The sequence below is a fragment of the Coregonus clupeaformis genome, chromosome 19 (genome assembly GCF_020615455.1).
Source record: "Coregonus clupeaformis isolate EN_2021a chromosome 19, ASM2061545v1, whole genome shotgun sequence".
Taxonomy (NCBI): domain Eukaryota; kingdom Metazoa; phylum Chordata; class Actinopteri; order Salmoniformes; family Salmonidae; genus Coregonus; species Coregonus clupeaformis.
This window is the reverse complement of record NC_059210.1, coordinates 12,099,550-12,118,244: the sequence shown is the minus strand read 5'-3', so window position 1 is coordinate 12,118,244 and position 18,695 is coordinate 12,099,550. Positions and strand designations below refer to the sequence as shown.

At 41.8% G+C, this 18,695-nt stretch overlaps 1 protein-coding gene across 3 annotated transcripts in view; it reads right to left on the bottom strand.

Annotated features, from left to right (window-relative positions):
* LOC121531652 (cytoskeleton-associated protein 5-like) overlaps positions 1-18,467 on the bottom strand; it is a 38,729-nt gene extending 20,262 nt beyond the window's left edge. For 2 of the 3 annotated variants that reach the window (XM_041837005.2, XM_041837007.2), the window contains exons 1-19: positions 18,362-18,467; positions 16,857-16,953; positions 16,119-16,312; positions 14,011-14,217; positions 13,720-13,891; positions 13,292-13,424; positions 12,734-12,834; positions 12,473-12,586; positions 12,246-12,350; positions 12,050-12,139; positions 11,451-11,615; positions 11,088-11,216; positions 8,378-8,521; positions 8,050-8,148; positions 7,698-7,808; positions 4,129-4,221; positions 3,756-3,941; positions 2,053-2,147; positions 1,682-1,865 (exon numbers count right to left, since the gene is read on the bottom strand). In XM_041837005.2, coding sequence (XP_041692939.2) covers positions 1,682-1,865; positions 2,053-2,147; positions 3,756-3,941; positions 4,129-4,221; positions 7,698-7,808; positions 8,050-8,148; positions 8,378-8,521; positions 11,088-11,216; positions 11,451-11,615; positions 12,050-12,139; positions 12,246-12,350; positions 12,473-12,586; positions 12,734-12,834; positions 13,292-13,424; positions 13,720-13,891; positions 14,011-14,217; positions 16,119-16,312; positions 16,857-16,913 — 2,379 coding nt within the window. In that variant the 5' untranslated portion in view covers positions 16,914-16,953; positions 18,362-18,467. Of the gene's footprint in view, positions 1-1,681; positions 1,866-2,052; positions 2,148-3,755; positions 3,942-4,128; positions 4,222-7,697; positions 7,809-8,049; positions 8,149-8,377; positions 8,522-11,087; positions 11,217-11,450; positions 11,616-12,049; positions 12,140-12,245; positions 12,351-12,472; positions 12,587-12,733; positions 12,835-13,291; positions 13,425-13,719; positions 13,892-14,010; positions 14,218-16,118; positions 16,313-16,856; positions 16,954-18,212 lie in introns of all 3 variants that reach the window. The other variant, XM_041837006.2, reaches the window with a different exon arrangement.
* Between the last annotated feature and the right edge of the window lie 228 nt (positions 18,468-18,695).

Here is an 18,695-nt window from a genome sequence, read left to right as displayed (position 1 = left end):
GTTAGGTTCGGGGGGGGAGCGTGTTAGAAATTGAGATTTCTGGTTTTGCGAACTCTCCACTAGGGATGCACATTTTGGTCAAATTTGCTGCCGACTAACTGACCCTCATTAACCGGTCAACAAACAGATACATATTTTTTTTTTTAAAGTAAAAATGACGTGACCAACAGAAAATACTATCAGAGATCTGTATATAATGACGAGATGCTTATGTTTCCAACAATGGGAAGGCGGGAATGCAGGCAACAAGTTAAGGACCAAAATAAGCCCATAGAAACGCATTGGACTTATTTTGGACAGATTTTGGCGAGAGTGGAACCTCTCGCTTCGCTTCTTCCTCCCTGACACTATGCATGCATACAAGGACTGGACATTTTTCATTAATAGCAAGTCGATCATCTTACAGTCAAAAAGCTATAGCCTATTATTGAACATGCAACTCCTGAAATTAAGCAGCTAATAAAACATCATTTTCAAACATTTGTCCAAAAGCAATTAACAGAAAACACAGTTCTAAACTGCACACCTAATGTGAGCAGTTTCATGTGACAGATGAAAATCTCAGTTAGAAACTTAGAAAGAGGGTGAATCTAATAGCAACTACTATGATGGGTTGCTAATATGACTAGGATTGTGCCTTTGGCTTCTGGACAACGAAAGAAAGCTGATATGAAAACCAATAGAACAGGAGAAATGCTGGTTAACGGCATGAGGAAGTCTTTATAAAATAATTGCCTCCACGTTTCTATGGATGGATTTTTGCAAGGCTACTTTAAAGCAAGGTAAGAAATGCCTCATTGTTTGAAGTAAAGTAAAACGTTCAGGTTTCAAACAATTATACTGCCTCACGCTCACATTGAAAAGAAGTGGGTGACGTGCTGATAGTCAACAGTAGGCAGGCTATAGCCTTGCATCCGAATGGCGCATGGGGGGCCCGCTTCACAAGAAAAGAAGAAGAAAAAAGCTCCTTTTTAAATCGTGGCCACCAAAATTAACACGCGATTGCTTTTAGAATTGTTATTTGTTGCGCAATGACTGGGCTTCCAAAAGCAGGTTTTACTCCAGTAGCCTGCAGGCTTTTTGAGGAGCTACTCTGGTGCTGTCTGACAGGTGGTGGTAGGATTTTCCACTCCTCCAACTAGTCTCTGTATGCTGTGCGCGTGTGATAAATAAAATGCATGACGACTAACACGCGCCAATTTAATTCCACAAAATAACCTATAAACCGTTAAGCATGATCGGTCAAATTTATTTTCGGCAGCTAACCGATTAACATCACTAGTCTCCACCCTTGCAAAAGGAAACTCTCAGCCTCCCCCTCCCCCGATAATTCCACCTGTTTTTAAATCAGGCTGGATATCCCCACCCACAGTTGGACCACTGCCTTCGCCCAATCCTGATTCGTCCAAATAAGCAGTGACGAAAACCCAAACACTGGAACTAATGCTGCTCATTATATCACGCATCCCATAGCATGATGACACATCTACGGTACCAGAATAGTTTACATAGTCTGTTCACAAGAGATTCAACTTATGTAGACCGAACAGATCGAAGTTTAAATAAACCTCAAGCTACCAATTTCAAAGAGACGGCAGTCATAAAAATAAATGACATTATATACACCAAATACTATATTGTTTACTTCACTCAACATGTTGCTCACACATGTTTTTCCTACCTTTTCAAACTCATCGTCTATCTGTTTCAGCAGGGCAGGTTTCTCATCCTCGAAGAACATGCGTAGAGGAGCTCCCATGTACAGGTACATGACTCCTAAGAGGGTGATGGCTGCTGTCCGCACCGCAGGGTTGGTCGCTCCCAACGCTGTTTTTACGTTGTTGATGAAACCCTTCACATTGATGCTGCAGGAATAAACATGTACGTACGTACCATTATCATAAATGTTTATAACACATAAAGCATTTTCCCTGCAGACTTGTGTTACCACAATGATTTTGTGAATTAGAATATCTAATCATAGGACACAATGCTTTGATATTGTTATTGGTAAATGGATACACCTCCAATAATGGAAAGTAAGAAACTTACCCAGCAAATCCAAATTCCTTCATGGCGTTAGCCAACCAGTTGAGGGTTTCAGCTTGATTTTTAGGATTCTTCTGTGCAAAAACCATGGAGACCACCTGAGGGATGAAGCACACTAGTGAACAACTTACATACACAAATAAAATAAATAAAATGTCCATGACTGAAACTTAAGGCGATCTCAGTTCGATTGGTTGGGGCCAAGTTCAACTCCCTTTCATGTAAGAAAGTCATGACCACCATCATGCTTTTAGGGAAAAACCGTCATTTTGTACATGTACTAAACTGAGTGTTTGACCAATTCCAGTCCCCTTGCTTAGGGGGTCAGGGGCCTCCCCAGGATAATGCTTAGGGGGTCAGGGGCCTCCCCAGGATAATGCTTAGGGGGTCAGGGGCCTCCCCAGGATAATGCTTAGGGGGTCAGGGGCCTCCCCAGGATAATGCTTAGGGGGTCAGGGGCCTCCCCAGGATAATGTTTATGTAGAAGGACTGGGAAGCTCAGTTTGGGTGACTTTTTAAAAAGGACATTCTACTACAAAAACTATGAAAATAAAATGCAGACACAAAAAAAGGGCCCAATAACAAAAAACATTGGTATAAATGATGGCCTATATTATCAGATGTGCTATTAGCAATAAGCATTATCACTTGTAGCCCAACTGATGAAGCATAGTGGCTATAAAATATACATTGGCTGAAACATGGGGTTTGTCTATCTGCATTTACCCCATCGGACACATCCTGATTGTTGTTAATATTATAAATATGAATATATAATTTATTATTATTCACTCCGACAATTTGGAGAAAATAATATATATATTCCAAAGTATGTCATTGTCCTTTTAAGATGACAATGCCACTTTAAGAGCTCTATTGAGCAGCTGCGCCTAAACCTGGTTGTAAAACAACGGCACACGCACAATTTCACGAGTAGAGAAATAAATGTGGTAGCAATGTAAAACTGGGATCCCCCTCTTTAAAAACAAATCAAAGGCCAAAACTGCTTTCAAAAGTGTTCTCTCACAATTGCATTAAGAATTGTTGTGCATTGACTGCTTGTCAGAATACGTTTCCCCTCCAATGGCTCTCGCAACTTGAATGCACCTCGAGAGGAATATTGACCTTGTATAGAACACACAACTAGCAGACTAGGTAATAGGTCAACTATCCTACTATGGGGCTGTCTGATTTATTTTTAATAACACCATTACATGGCAAAGATAGTAGCACTGGAAAGTGCTAAAGGCTTTGAATAACTTTTCCAGCAGCTACAGTAGGCTACACACTGCTGTCTGAGTTGAGCGACGCTGTGATGTCCATCATATAGACTATTTAAATACCTTGATCAGAACATCGGCGTGTCATCAACAATCATGCATGTCAGTTCAGTGCACACATTGTAACAGAAAATAAAATATTTGGGAATATATTTTGTAGAACAGATATGCAACTGTCTGTTTTAGGCTAGGTCGTCTCCAAACCAGCCCCCCACCACCCCCCCCCCATGCCCCCAGAGATGTTTATTGTGGCTCTACTCTCCAGAATCCTTGACGGAAACCCGTCGCAGTGACTGAGAACTTTAACTGTTGTGATATTTATCTTACTCGTGTTCTCATATTTCTTACTTTTATTCTTTTCATTCTAAAAACAACAGACTAACAGAACAGCAGTGTCACCAACAAATACTGACAACATCAACAGACCTGTTCAGCAGTCCAGGGGAGGGAGCAGGCCTCGGCAGTAGCAGTCAGGCCCTCCTTAGCTTTAACCCCACACTTCACATCTCCTATTTTATCAACCAGGCCGTCCAGCACCACGAAGGCAGACGTCTTGGAGAAGGAGCCCTTCTGGGCTATCAGACCCACGATGTGGAGCTTCATCTGCATCACCTGAACAGAAGACAGAGCCATGTGGGTGGATCAATCTAGTGAATACATCTTTTTTTCTACACGCATCCAAAATAATGACAGGACAAAAACATTGTCCAATACCCAAAAAAAAGGGACTGTCCTCTAAAAAAAAAGATATACGATGAGTCCATTTCAGCGGTAAGTGTTTAAACTTGGTATGCTGTACCTGGAAGTTAGTCTCTTTCCAGCCTGGTTTCTTGGCCAGCATCCTGACCAGAGCCTGGCAGGGCATCTCACTCTTGTCCATCTGCTCCACAGCCTGATGACAGTCACATGACAAGAACATAGCATAAGACAACAGTCCATAACTCCACCACTTCATCTATGTCTATAACCTATTTACACATGTAATTCCCAGTCAGGTTAAAGCAACAAAAAAAGGTTTATATGCCAGTTGTAGATGTTAAAAACACATTGGAATTCAGTAGACAATAGCATTATGTTGTACGGAGCATGTTCGTGACATGAGCAAAAGCACAGAATTAAACAGAACACAAAATGTATTATATTATGAGGTACAGTGCATTCAGAAAGTATTCAGATCCCTCAACTTTTTCCACTTTGTTACGTTACAGCCTTATTCTAACATTGATTAAATTGTTTTTTTGTCCCCCATCAATCTACACACAACACCCCATAATGACAAAGCAAAAACATTTCAGAAATGTTAGCAAATGTATTATAAAAAAACAGAAATATCACATTTACAGTGGGGGAAAAAAAGTATTTAGTCAGCCACCAATTGTGCAAGTTCTACCACTTAAAAAGATGAGGCCTGTAATTTTCATCATAGGTACACGTCAACTATGACAGACAAATTGAGATTTTTTTTTCTCCAGAAAATCACATTGTAGGATTTTTAATGAATTTATTTGCAAATTATGGTGGAAAATAAGTATTTGGTCACCTACAAACAAGCAAGATTTCTGGCTCTCACAGACCTGTAACTTCATCTTTAAGAGGCTCCTCTGTCCTCCACTCGTTACCTGTATTAATGGCACCTGTTTGAACTTGTTATCAGTATAAAAAGACACCTGTCCACAACCTCAAACAGTCACACTCCAAACTCCACTATGGCCAAGACCAAAGAGCTGTCAAAGGACACCAGAAACAAAATTGTAGACCTGCACCAGGCTGGGAAGACTGAATCTGCAATAGGTAAGCAGCTTGGTTTGAAGAAATTGTGTGAGCAATTATAGGAAATGGAAGACATACAAGACCACTGATAATCTCCCTCGATCTGGGGCTCCACGCAAGATCTCACCCCGTGGGGTCAAAATGATCACAAGAACGGTGAGCAAAAATCCCAGAACCACACGGGGGGACCTAGTGAATGACCTGCAGAGAGCTGGGACCAAAGTAACAAAGCCTACCATCAGTAACACACTACGCCGCCAGGGACTCAAATCCTGCAGTGCAAGACGTGTCCCCCTGCTTAAGCCAGTACATGTCCAGGCCCGTCTGAAGTTTGCTAGAGTGCATTTGGATGATCCAGAAGAGGATTGGGAGAATGTCATATGAAACCAAAATATAACTTTTTGGTAAAAACTCAACTCGTCGTGTTTGGAGGACAAAGAATGCTGAGTTGCATCCAAAGAACACCATACCTACTGTGAAGCATGGGGGTGGAAACATCATGCTTTGGGGCTGTTTTTCTGCAAAGGGACCAGGACGACTGATCAGTGTAAAGGAAAGAATGAATGGGGCCATGTATCGTGAGATTTTGAGTGAAAACCTCCTTCCATCAGCAAGGGCATTGAAGATGAAACGTGGCTGGGTCTTTCAGCATGACAATGATCCCAAACACACCGCCCGGGCAACGAAGGAGTGGCTTCGTAAGAAGCATTTCAAGGTCCTGGAGTGGCCTAGCCAGTCTCCAGATCTCAACCCCATAGAAAATCTTTGGAGGGAGTTGAAAGTCCGTGTTGCCCAGCGACAGCCCCAAAACATCACTGCTCTAGAGGAGATCTGCATGGAGGAATGGGCCAAAATACCAGCAACAGTGTGTGAAAACCTTGTGAAGACTTACAGAAAACGTTTGACCTGTGTCATTGCCAACAAAGGGTATATAACAAAGTATTGATAAACTTTTGTTATTGACCAAATACTTATTTTCCACCATAATTTGCAAATAAATTCATTAAAAATCCTACAATGTGGTTTTCTGGATTTTTTTTCCTCATTTTGTCTGTCATAGTTGACGTGTACCTATGATAAATTACAGGCCTCTCATCTTTTTAAGTGGGAGAACTTGCACAATTGGTGGCTGACTAATTACTTTTTTCCCCCACTGTACATAAGTATTCAGACCCTTTACTCAGTACTTTGTTGAAGCACCTTTGGCAGCGATTACAGCCTTGAGTCTTCTTGGGTATGACACTACAAGCTTGGCACACCTGTATTTGGGGAATTTCTCCCATTCTTCTCTGCAGATCCCCTCAAGATCTGTCAGGTTGGATGGGGAGTGTCACTTCACAGTTATTTTCAGGTCTCTCCAGAGATGTTCGATCGGGTTCAAGTCCAGGCTCTGGCTGGGCAACTCAAGAACATTCAGAGACTTGTCCCGAAGCCACTCCTGCGTTTTCTTGGCAGTGTGCTTAGGGTCGTTGTCCTGTTGGAAGGTGAACCTTCGCCCCCCAGTCTGCAGTCCTGAGCACTCTGGAGCAGGTTTTCAACAAGGATCTCTCTGTACTTTGTTTCGTTCATCTTTCCCTCGATCCTTCGATCTTGCCTAGTCTTCCAGTCCCTGCCACTGAAAAACATCCCCACAGCATGATGCTGCCACCACCATGCTTCACTGTAGGGATGGTGCCAGGTTTCCTACAGACATAACGCATGGCATTCAGGCCAAAGAGTTCAATCTTGGTTTCATCAGACCAGAGAATCTTTTTTCTCATGGTCTGAGAGTCTTTAGGTGCCTTTTGGCAAACTCCAAGCAGGCTGTCATGTGCCTTTTACTGAGGAGTGGCTTCCGTCTGGAACTACCATAAAAGGCCTGATTGGTGGAGTGCTGCAGAGATGGTTGTCCTTCTGGAAGGTTCTCCCATCTCCACAGAGGAACTCTGGAGCTCTGTCAGAGTGACCATCGGGTTCTTGGTCACCTCCCTGACCAAGGCCCTTCCCCCCTGATTGCTCAGTTTGGCTGGGCAGTCAGCTCTAGGAAGAATCTTGGTGGTTCCAAACTTCTTCCATTTAAGAATGATGGAGGCCACTGTGTTCTTGGGGACCTTCAATGCTGCAGAAAGTTTTTGTTAACCTTCCCCAGATCTGTGCCTCGACACAATCCTGTCTCGGAACTCTACGGACAATTCCTTCGACCTCATGGCTTGGTTTTTGCTCTGACATGCGCTGTCAACTGTGGGACCTTATATAGACAGGTGTGTGCCTTTCCAAATCATGTCCAATCAATTGAATTCACCACAGGTGGACTCCAATTAAGTTGTAGAAACATCTCAAGAATGATCAATGAAAACAGGACGCACCTGAGCTCAATTTCGAGTCTCATAGCAAAGGGTCAGAATACTTATTTAAACAAGGTTTCGGTTTTAATTTTTCATTAAATGTGCACAAATTTCTAAAACCTGTTTTCGCTTTGTCATTATGGTGTATTTTGTGTAGATTGATGAGGGGGAAAAAATTATTTAATCAATTTTAGAATAAGGCTGTAACGTAACAATGTGGAAAAGGGGAGGGGGTCTGAATACTTTCAAACTACACAAGGTCAAAACTAGTTACCTTCTGAAACTCCTCCATGCTGGCCAGTCTCTCCTTCCAGTTAGCGGAGTCCAGCAGCTGCATACAGGAGGCTGGGAGCACCGCGGACGACTTCTCCTCACATACCTCAATCTAGTGGACACAGAAGAACGCACTCAAGTTAATGAAAGAGTAAAAACTCCCTAGAAAGAAGAAACCTAGAGAGGAACCGGGATCAGAGGGCCAGAGCCAACCATAGAGATGAGTGCTTCACTCACGCACTCATGTTGAAGTATATCACTAAAGCATCAAAACGCAATTGAGTATTCCAACGGTGAAATGGCTGCACATTACAATCTGCGAAACAGCCGTGTAACGTTATGAGCCAACTTACCGATAGCTCTGTCTCTATGAATTCCTTTGTTTCAGGAACTTTCTTTCCTTTGGCACTCGGAGCAGAGGCAGATTTCCCTTTCTTAGGAGGTCCACCAGACTGCAAAATAATGAAGAACACAAAAAAAGATATAACTTCTTTGAACACCTACTGTACGTGGAAAGGCACTATATAAATGTAATCTATTATTATTCCTATGGTTCCTGTGTCTCATCAGAGGTAGTGTAGTGAGCCTGGTGAACAAAACTGGTAGCCTGGGATTCACTTTGTAAAGTTGTCTCAGGCTGAAGTGGCTTTATATGCATTTTAATTGTACAATCAATCACACCTTAGCTGCTGGGGCCTTCTTGGGTGGTCCAGAGGATCTAGTTGGATTCGCAGCAGGGGGTGCTACCTTGGCTGCAGGTGCCACCTTCTCCGCCCCTCCTCCTCTCTTTCCCGGCAGTTCCACTTTATCAGCACTTTCTTTGATCTGTTCATTTAGAGATGGATGGAGGTCAGTTAATTTCATTTGTTGTCAACTCTTTAAAAACGGCTAAACTTCAAAAAGGGTACAACCTCACTCACTCATAATACAACCCTTATCCAATAAAGAACTCATCTACATTGGCATTAGGCCACAACTAGTCTGAAGGGGTAAACTAATTTCACACAGGATAAGCAACACAAGATAACAATAGACTGATAGTAATAAAGACACCGATAAGGATATATATTGAAAATGAAAGACTGATACATATTTTATATAGCCTAAGGCTGTGGCGGTCACGAAATTTAGTCAGCCGGTGATTGTTAATTAACAGACAGTTATTTGCTTGACAAACACATTTAGCTTCTCCTGGCTTCCACGCATCGCCTACAAGCCACTGATGCAGACCTTTGGAACATCTACATTTAAAAAAAGTCTAATAAATCCATGTAATATAGCCTACACCTTCACAATAAAGCCATTATTTATTTAGGTCTAAAGAAACATGATATGAAGAAAATGTAGTCTATTTCAGAAGAACAGAATAGCATACTCTGAGTTGTCCTTATGTTAGGTCCTAATCTGGCTATGCAAAATGGCTGCGGGCTACACTAGTTCCTTTAGCAGACAAGATTTGCTTATAATTCTGTGGCATTGTTTTATAGTATGAAGAATACAATTGAACAAAGCTGAATAAATAGAAAGGATATTTTCTCCAAACGATTTGAGGGAGTGCACACATGCAGCTATTCTGTGTGGAGCAGTTAACAAAGAAAGAGTTACTCCTATATGCTTAATTTAGAGAGTTATTTATGTAACTTTAGTTGTTCTACAAACGTTGGGCTGTATGTTTAGATTTTTAATACATTGTAAGGCTGCATGATGAGACTAAAGTCGCTTGAAAGGCATGAGCTCTGCTTTGTTTTTTGCACAGACTTTACGCACTTCATTAGTCTCTCATTCACAATTTGACAAGCACTTGATAATGCCTCTAATTTCCCGGCGGCATCCACTTTATGTGGCAGTAATGCACCCTAAAAAAATCCATGCCTTTTGCGGCCAGTGGCCATTGTGCCCTTGGCCAGGAGTGCTGCGTTGTGCCCTTCTCCCCGAGTGCTGCACACTCCGAAGCACCTCTCACTCACATGGCTCTCCATCACGTGATCAGGTCTTTCTCACAGGCTACAAGTGAAGACAGACACATCGGGGACTCAACTGCACGCGTCCTTTTCCAATTCCGAGGTGCATATTGAAGATATTGGAAGAACTGTCCACATTTACTTTTCATCAGCCAACAAGATGAGTAAGCCTAACAAACATCAAAAGCACTAGCCTATGTCAGTCTACTATCCCCCATAGTACAAAAGTTGACCTATTCTGTCTGGGACAGTTGTGGGATGCGATAGATCTCAAATTAATACAACCACTAGAATCAAAAACCCTTTTTCACGCAATGTGGCTGACGCAACAGATCAGAACATTTAGCTTAAATTGTTTATAAACTATTAGGCTACATTATAAGCGCAGCAATGCGCACACGGCAGTAGGCTATAAGCGTGAATGTTCCATTAGTGGGTAAACACCATTATCAAAAGTGACCGCAAATGCGATTATGCATGTAATGCTTTTATTGTAAAGGTGCATTTTTATGGTGAAAATTATCTTCCCCAAACTTGAAACTCACGCACTGCTTATGTATGCCAGTTAGGCTCTACACCCCTTGTAAAGCAGATTAATGTGTTTAATTTTAAGGAGTTATTTGGACACTTTAGTTGTGATACAAACCTTATCAAAACATATAGGCCTATAGGCAAGGCTACATGAGGTGTGCGACTATGATTAGAAAAAGTAGCAAAACAAAGGCAGTTTCTTGCCTTACGCTGGGCATCATTCACAAGTGATAACATATCATTCACAAGTGCTAGGCTAATATTGTCACCCATCAGACTGTTCTTGATTTAATCTTGTCTTTACATATACTAAATAATATGTGTGAAATTTGTTTTGATTTAGAATGGATTATTATCATGCACCTGTCTCGAAACATGGGCAGGGGAAAAATACATGTCATCTATGCACTTAAATAGCGAATGGAGGACGCTTTTCCTGTGGTTAATTTTCATGCTAGCCAGGTAGGCTATACTCCTGTTGTAAAGAGAAGCAATGTGCTTAATATTAGGAAAGTTGAGAAATAAATATAGTAGGCCTAGCCTATAGAAAGCTGATGGGATCCTCCTCTTTTTAATAGAGGCCATCACTCTGTTTTCTCGCACAATTGCATAGCAATAGAAATGTTGTGCCACATGAGCTCATGGGCTCTCATGAAGTGTTTGATTAGATTTTCGATTACATTTGCATTGATGTCAGAGTGATTAGAGGGAAAATAGAGTGCTGAGTACCAGGCAGTTAGCAAGTTTGGTAGGCTACTAATGACCATCAGCAGAATCAGACCTTGGAGAAGCCTAATTACCATGACTAAACGGTCACGTGGAATTTGACTGCCTTCATGACTCGTGACTGCCGGTGTGGCGGTAATACGGTCACCGCAACATCCCTAGCCTTGCCTCACCTTGTCAAGCTTGAGTTTATCAAGATCAGCCAGGAATGGGTTGACAGCCTTCTCACCCACCACCTTCATGGCTGTACCCAAAGCTTCATACGCAGCATCTCTCACCTCTGGGGCCGAATCATTCACTTGCTGAGAGGGTTAATCGAGAGACGGGGAGTAGGAGCATTATTCCACACACTCATTCACAAATTGGAGGACATAATTTGAACACAGAGGGCCATTTTCACAGACACAGATTAAGCCTAGTCCTGGACAAAAAAAAAGCTAGACTAAGCATGATTTTTAGTCCAGGACTAGGCTTAATCTGTGTCTGGGAAACCAGCCCTGAATTTGCCTGTTTAGAAATAGGAAATGTTCAGATACCTTGAGAAATGCAGGGCAGAAAGCTTTGAGCATGCTCTTCGGCAATGTGGTTTGGGTACAGTGGCGGAAGCTTCTGGCCAGGAACAGAGAGGCCTGTTGTTTGATGGAAGGGTTCTTATTGTCCATCACCCCCAATACATCCTCACTGATATTCTGGAGAGTTGTCTGAAAAACAGTGATAGCATTGTGTCAAAAACAAGACATTGAAAATATACAGAGGCAGCCTGGAATGTTTTTAACTGGATCAAAACATTATCAAACAAATAATATCTCAAAACACGCACAACATCTGATGGATCTTTGATTGAATATCCAAACTTTGACCAGTTAATTCACATATAGATATAGTCAAATCAAAGTTTATTGGTCGTGTACACAGTTTAGCAGATGTTATAGCGGGTGCAGCAACACACTTATGTTACTAGCTCCTAACAATGCAGTATAATGTCAAACAAGTACACAAATAATCAATAAAAAAAATATTAAAAAAATTGAAATCAAGAAATTGTGGAAATAATCAAATTAACAACCCAAATAGCACTATAACAGTAATCCAAATGCAATTTATACGTATCTACACTGGATGATAGTATACTCACAGTAAGGAAGACTGCATCAATAGCCTCTTGCAAGGCCTGGACCACTTGAGGTTTCTTCTCTTTAAACTTTTCTAAAATAGTTGGCACCACCTTGAAAACATATATTACGCGCTAAGTATTTCTCCTTTTTGTCAGAAATCAAGATGTATAAAGAGATGTTCCCACTGCCTTGAGGATAGCTAGCTAGTTAACTTACATGTCCTGCATATGTTCCAAACTTCTTCCGGAGACCAGCAGCTAGTCCAGCCAAACATTTGGCTGCCAAGGTCACCAACATAACATTCGCATCCTTTCCAATAACCTGGGTAACAAGACAATTGTTCAGTAGATTTTTCATTGTCCGACCGACCTACTTCCTTGAGACACATTCCATTTCCCAGGATCCCTGGCATCCCCATGAAGCAGATATGCATGTTACTGTACCTTTTTTAGTGCTCTGACTAAGTCCCCATAGTCACCATTCTCCAATTTAGGATTTTTAGCCAAGGTCTCCAACGCTTCCATGGCCTCTTTCCTCTCCTGCCATTTTTTGGCCTCCTATGGTCAGATAAAAATCAGATCGTTGTTACAAGAAACACATTTGCATTCAACCTTATAATATAAAATAATTTAGAAGCATTCAGCATTATATCACATCCATAGATCCACTAGGGCCTTTCCTAAAACACTGGTGCCCAAACTTACAATTTTGTCATAGAAGTCTTTAGGTAGTTTTGAGAGGATCTCCACTGGTTCCAGCAGCTCATAAGGATCAATCTGAGGTGCAGGTTTGTCATGGTCATCTCCTGAAAGAGTTTACAGACTGAGACCGTCTGATATTGTAGGCCTAGACCCATCTCATTAGTAAGATTATAGAACAAAAAGTAAACAAGACGAGGGGATATATTGGAGACGGTTTGATGTCGACGTTTCAGCACAAAGGCCTTTCTCAAGACCAGTTTCCATCATACGTCAACCTTCTTGTCTGTCAACAACACCTGGGCATTTCAAGTTATGCTTTATATCTGTGAAAGTTAGCACAAATTCACCCTCAAAAGCCATCGATGAAGATCAACCGTTCCACAAATGGAATTAAGCTGCAGGGGGTAAAAAGCAGCCTAGTCACAGAACTGTTTGTGCCATCTAGCCAACATTTCCATAAGGAGTGGGCAAGATAGCACAAACACACTGGCACCCAGGCTAGGAAAAAAGGGGGTAAAATACTTAAATGTGAACATCAAAACTATTTCTGATAAAGCTTACCGTCTGCCTCGTCTCCTCCAGCCGCCTGCTGCTGTTCAAACTTGGCCTTGAGGGCCTGCTGGGAGCGGAGGAAGCGGCTCTGTTTAGGGGCCGTCGTCGGCAGCTTCACCCACTCCTCTTCCAGCTCTTTCAACTTTGAAAGAAAGAGGAAGAAACACAACTGTTAGACATCCCATTCATCGTTGTTCCGGCATTTTGGGAGACCCATATTGCATATGAGCATAGAGAAACTCTGGCTGCATCTCAATTAGTCTTTCCACGATTCCATGCTATAATCCTATTATTGGAGAAGGTCCAAAGTCACTCCCCTCAGAACTTCTTCTCCTATGAGTTTTGAGAAGGTGGAGAGGAGAGGGGATGTGAGAAATTGAGGAAAGATGAATTGAGAAAGAGCCTCTGTATGAAAGTGTTCAGAAGTGTCATCTCACCTGAACAGAGTTGATGCCCTGGAGAGGAGGTCGCAGAGCATCCCGGATCCATTTATAGATCTCTACTGCTAGTAGTTTGGCCTCGTCTCGGACCGCCTTTTCTCTCGACTCAAACTGTTTGGGCAAAACTTTCACCACTGGCTTCAGGGTAATAATTTTGGAGCCAAATTCACTGGAAATGAAAAAAATCATGTTACATTTCAGAATTTAGGCCTATGTATGTAATGACATAATAGCTAGGGTAAAGAAAAAAAATATATATATATGAAACTAGGAAGTTTAACAACTCACCTAAGTGCCCTCCTTAAAGTTTCAATACAGGTGACAACAATCTTGGGGTTTTTGTTATCGAGGCCTTTGATGAGCTCATCCTGAACCACCTCAGCCTTCTCGATTTCTATGTACATGAGGCAGATGTCTGAGCCAAGCTCTTTGGCCCTGGCTTTAGGCTGGTTAAACACTTTACTGACCACTCCAGACACCACCTCTCCTGATGTTCTGGAACACAAGCAAAATCCAGAGAAGAAGAATACTTAGCCAATTTTACATTGGATACCATTGTAGAATGCAAGTGCTTGTTTTTTTACAATATAATACCATGTTGTTCATAACCAGAAGCTGTCCAGGTGTAAAAGAGGTAATCTGGAAATCCCACCTTTTAGCTAAACTCAAGAGGATCTACCAGTCATTCAATAGCGTAACCCTTGCCCAATAGGCTGCACACAATAGATGGATCTGATGTCAGACTGACTCGATCCATAAATAAATATCAGGCAGGCATCACATTTCTCCTGACTGTGTTGCAGCTCACTGGAGCTTTCGACACTTTTCTCTGTGTATATCAATGACGTCGCTCTTGCTGCTGGTGACTCTCAGATCCACCTCTACGCAGACGACACCATTTTGTATACATCTGGCCCTTCATTGGACACTGTGTTAACAAACCTCCAAACGAGCTTCAATGCCATACAACAATCCTTCAGTAGCCTTCAACTGCTCTTAAACACTAGTAAAACTAAATGCATGCTTTTCAATCGAACGCTGCTAGCACCCGCCCACCCGACTAGAATCACCACTCTCGACGGGTCGGACCTAGAGTATGTGGACAACTACAAATATCTAGGTGTCTGGTTAGACTGTAAACTCAACTTCCAGACTCACATAAAGAATCTCCAATCCAAAGTTAAATCTAGAATCGGCTTCCTATTTCGCAACAAAGCCTCCTTCACTCATGCTGCCAAACATGCCCTCGTAAAACTGACTATCCTACCGATCCTTGACTTCGGCGATGTCATTTACAAAATAGCCTCCAACAGTCTACTCAGCAAATTGGATGTAGTCTATCACAGTGCCATCCGTTTTGTCTCCAAAGCCCCATACACTACCCACCACTGTGACCTGTACGCTCTTGTTGGCTGGTCCTCACTACATGTCCGTCGTCAAACCCACTGGCTCCAGGCCATCTATAAATCACTGCTAGGCAAATCCCCGCCTTATCTTAGCTCATTGGTCACCATAGCAGCACCCACCCGTAGTCTGCGCTCCAGCAGGTATATCTCACTGGTCATTCCCAAAGCCAACACCTCCTTTGGCCGCCATTCCTTCCAGTTCTCTGCTGCCAATGACTGGAACGAATTGCAAAAATCTCTGAAGCTGGAGACTCTTATCTCCCTCAATAACTTTAAGCATCAGTTGTCAGAGCACCTTACCGATCACTGCACCTGTACACAGCCCATCTGAAATTAGCCCACCCAACTACCTCATCCCTATATTGTTATTTATTTTGCTCTTTTGCACCCCAGTATCTCTATTTGCACATAATCTCTTGCACATCTAGCATTCCAGTGTTAATACTATTGTAATTATTCTGCACTATAGCCTATTTATTGCCTTACCTCCATAACTTGCTACATTTGCACACACTGTATATATATTTTCTGTTGTATTTCTGACTTTATGTTTTTTTTTACCCCATATGTAACTCTGTGTTGTTTTTATTGCACTACTTTGCTTTATCTTGGCCAGGTCGCAGTTGTAAATGAGAACCTGTTCTCAACTGGCTTACCTGGTTAAATAAAGGTGAAATAAAAATAAAATAAAAAAAAATAAAAAATATTCACACAGAGAGCAGTACTTATAACACAAACAGAAAGCTTTCACCGGGAGATCATGTAGATATATTCACCCATAGAATTACGATGAGTCATGTATTCTAATTCTATGTATTCACCTAACCTGTAGACCCAGGCTATAAGTTAAGGCAATGCATTACTTCTTTAAACAGTGTTTACATCAGGAAATATTCAAGTAGCCTGAAGACGGAGAACAAGTTATTTATTACTTATTTTTACACAGTACAATCCGTGTAGTCAGATAACTGATGTAGGTTTAGTACTTACTTGCCAGCCAAATGAGCATTCTCAACGTAAGCAAGTGCTGCCTCGAGGCCCTTGAGCTGAGCCACAGCGTTCGAGTCTGTCACAAACTTCTTAAGCAGGCCCAGGTATTTGCCCCATTCTGGGCTCTTCTCGTCCTCTATACGCTGGAAGAGCTTCAGGGCATCTTCATATCCATTTAGTCTGGCTTTCCACACCTTGGTTGGGATGAAGCAGGAGAACAGTGAGCATTGTGAGGAGAGGGAGTCAAGGTAATTTAGAGTTTATAACTAAGGGATAGGATGATGTGATCCAGATTCTAGTTGGAATGACAGGGTAGAGAAACTAATTTAAAACGGGCCTTCTTTGGTAGTTGTTTGGCCTAGCATATCAATCATTGTGATTGAAGCAGTCAGTGTAAGTGGTTTGATCATTTGAGAGAAACTCTGAAGACAGGGATTAGAAACTATCAAATCATAAGCGTCACTGGGTTTTAAGTTATCCTTTTGGAAGAAGCCAATAAGCCTTCTCCAGTCTAGCTCTATGCTGCTGGAAATCCAGTCTAAATGAGATGTTTTTGTGGAGGTAAACAAGTTCAAGAAAAGCTGCTCTATAAATGAGCTTACAATGAGAATGCTGGGTTTGCTATTGGATAACATTTTATGAAACAAAACCACAGCTGCTGAAAAACATCCAGCAAGGACTCAACACTGAGGAAAGTCAGGTTTGTCTTATTGTGTGTGTGTTAAAGGGGTAAATCACCTTGTGTTCACACTTCTGGTCAATGGGCAACTTCATCCACTCACTGTCGTCACCCATGATGACCTCTGTGTGTTTGCCTTTGGCCTTACAAATTCAACTGTAAGGGAAATATGAAAAAGTGTTAGTCACCATTTTTTATGTGACATTATTTTAATTTGGAATGAGTGCTCGTATGTCAATAGTACGGTAATTTCCATAGTTATCATACTAATGTGAATTTAGAAAACATCATGCAATTTATTCATGAAAGCATCAGTATGATACTCTGGCCTGCACCAATAGCACTTGTGTGCAAAGTGCAGCCATAATTCAGTAGAACCATTAGCTTGCCTAATGCAATGTTTGAGTAGAGATCTAAAGACAAAACGTAGCCATTACAATAGCCAGCTAGTTATGTGGTTAAAATGGCTGTGCTACAGCTCTATTTGAAAGGACAAACCATGTGATTCTATCCTAATGCATTCTCAGGAGAGAGGCTGCCATGTCAGATTTCATATTGATCCATACACTTTGGGGTAAACAGCTTTAACACATGAAGTGCATATATCTTCAACAATATGTTAGCCATCTATCCATATGGCTAGTTATCTAACTAGCTAGCCAAATTAGTTACTTGCAAACAGAACCATATATATGTAAAGATTTGCCCAAAACCATGGCAACAGAGTCTGCCAAGCTATGATATGTCAGACTGGCTGGCTGGGGCGAGTTCAATTTTTGTTGCTGGGTAAGGTTATATGGCTTAGCTACTCTAACTAGCTAGCTACATTAGTTAACTGCAAGTCTGCGACACTAGCAAACATTGATTTAACTAGCTAGCAATGTAATGCCAAATATAGTGTGGTCAATGATAACACAATAAACACATGGCATGATGGAAAAACGTTTGGCAAAGGCTCCATCTTCAACGCAATCTCAATAGGTTAACTAGCTAACGTTAGGTAGCTAGCTAGCTAACGTTAGCAAGTTAGCTAATGATACACATTGCTGATAGAAACTTGCCCGCATGTAGTCCAGCTATGTTAGGTAACAAATCAAATAACGATATATGTACTTTAGAAACAAGCAGTCCAGTGTTAAGGATCAATGCACATATAGTTAGCTAGTTACCTAACGATACTAAGCTAAGACTGTTGTTGCAAACATCAGCTGACAACATCAAGCTGAAGCTAGCTAATAATGGTTAGCAACAGTAGCTCGCAACTTTGCTAGATGGGCCTGTCAACACGTCCAAAACCCAACCAACCGTTTTGACTATTTACAACTATACTTTCTCACCAACCAGTATAGCGTAGAGTAAAATATAAGCCATGATGACATTGTATTAAGCTGGCATATGCACCCAATAGGACTCACTATTGTCTGCCACAAAGCTATTCCATCCGCGCACCACAGGGCCCAGAAATCGCAGCACTGAGCAGAATAATGTCGAAGAGTGGAAGCGCGGGCTCGCCTCTCAGTATGTCGCTAACACGCAAAACAATGAATACAGGCCTTTTGGTTACCTGGGTGGTCTTTCTGGTTGGCAAAATGACGTTAGCTAGCTAACGTTATATAGATGGAGACGATATGTGATCATTACTCTCTGCAAGCTTTGAAACGCCTCCAAGGGCGGAGAGTCAGAGGGAGTGGCCAAACTCCACAGAGAGGGGCACCGCCTCAAGCAGTCACACTACGTCATTGCCAGTTAAAACAAAGATTTTTAGACCTCAACCAAACTTTGCATACATGGCAACATTCAATGACAATTATTCTGATGCCAATTCCTGCTCATAGAGCACATTGCATATCTGCATACAGCTCACGGCATATGCATTGAACATAATGTCAGCCCTGAAA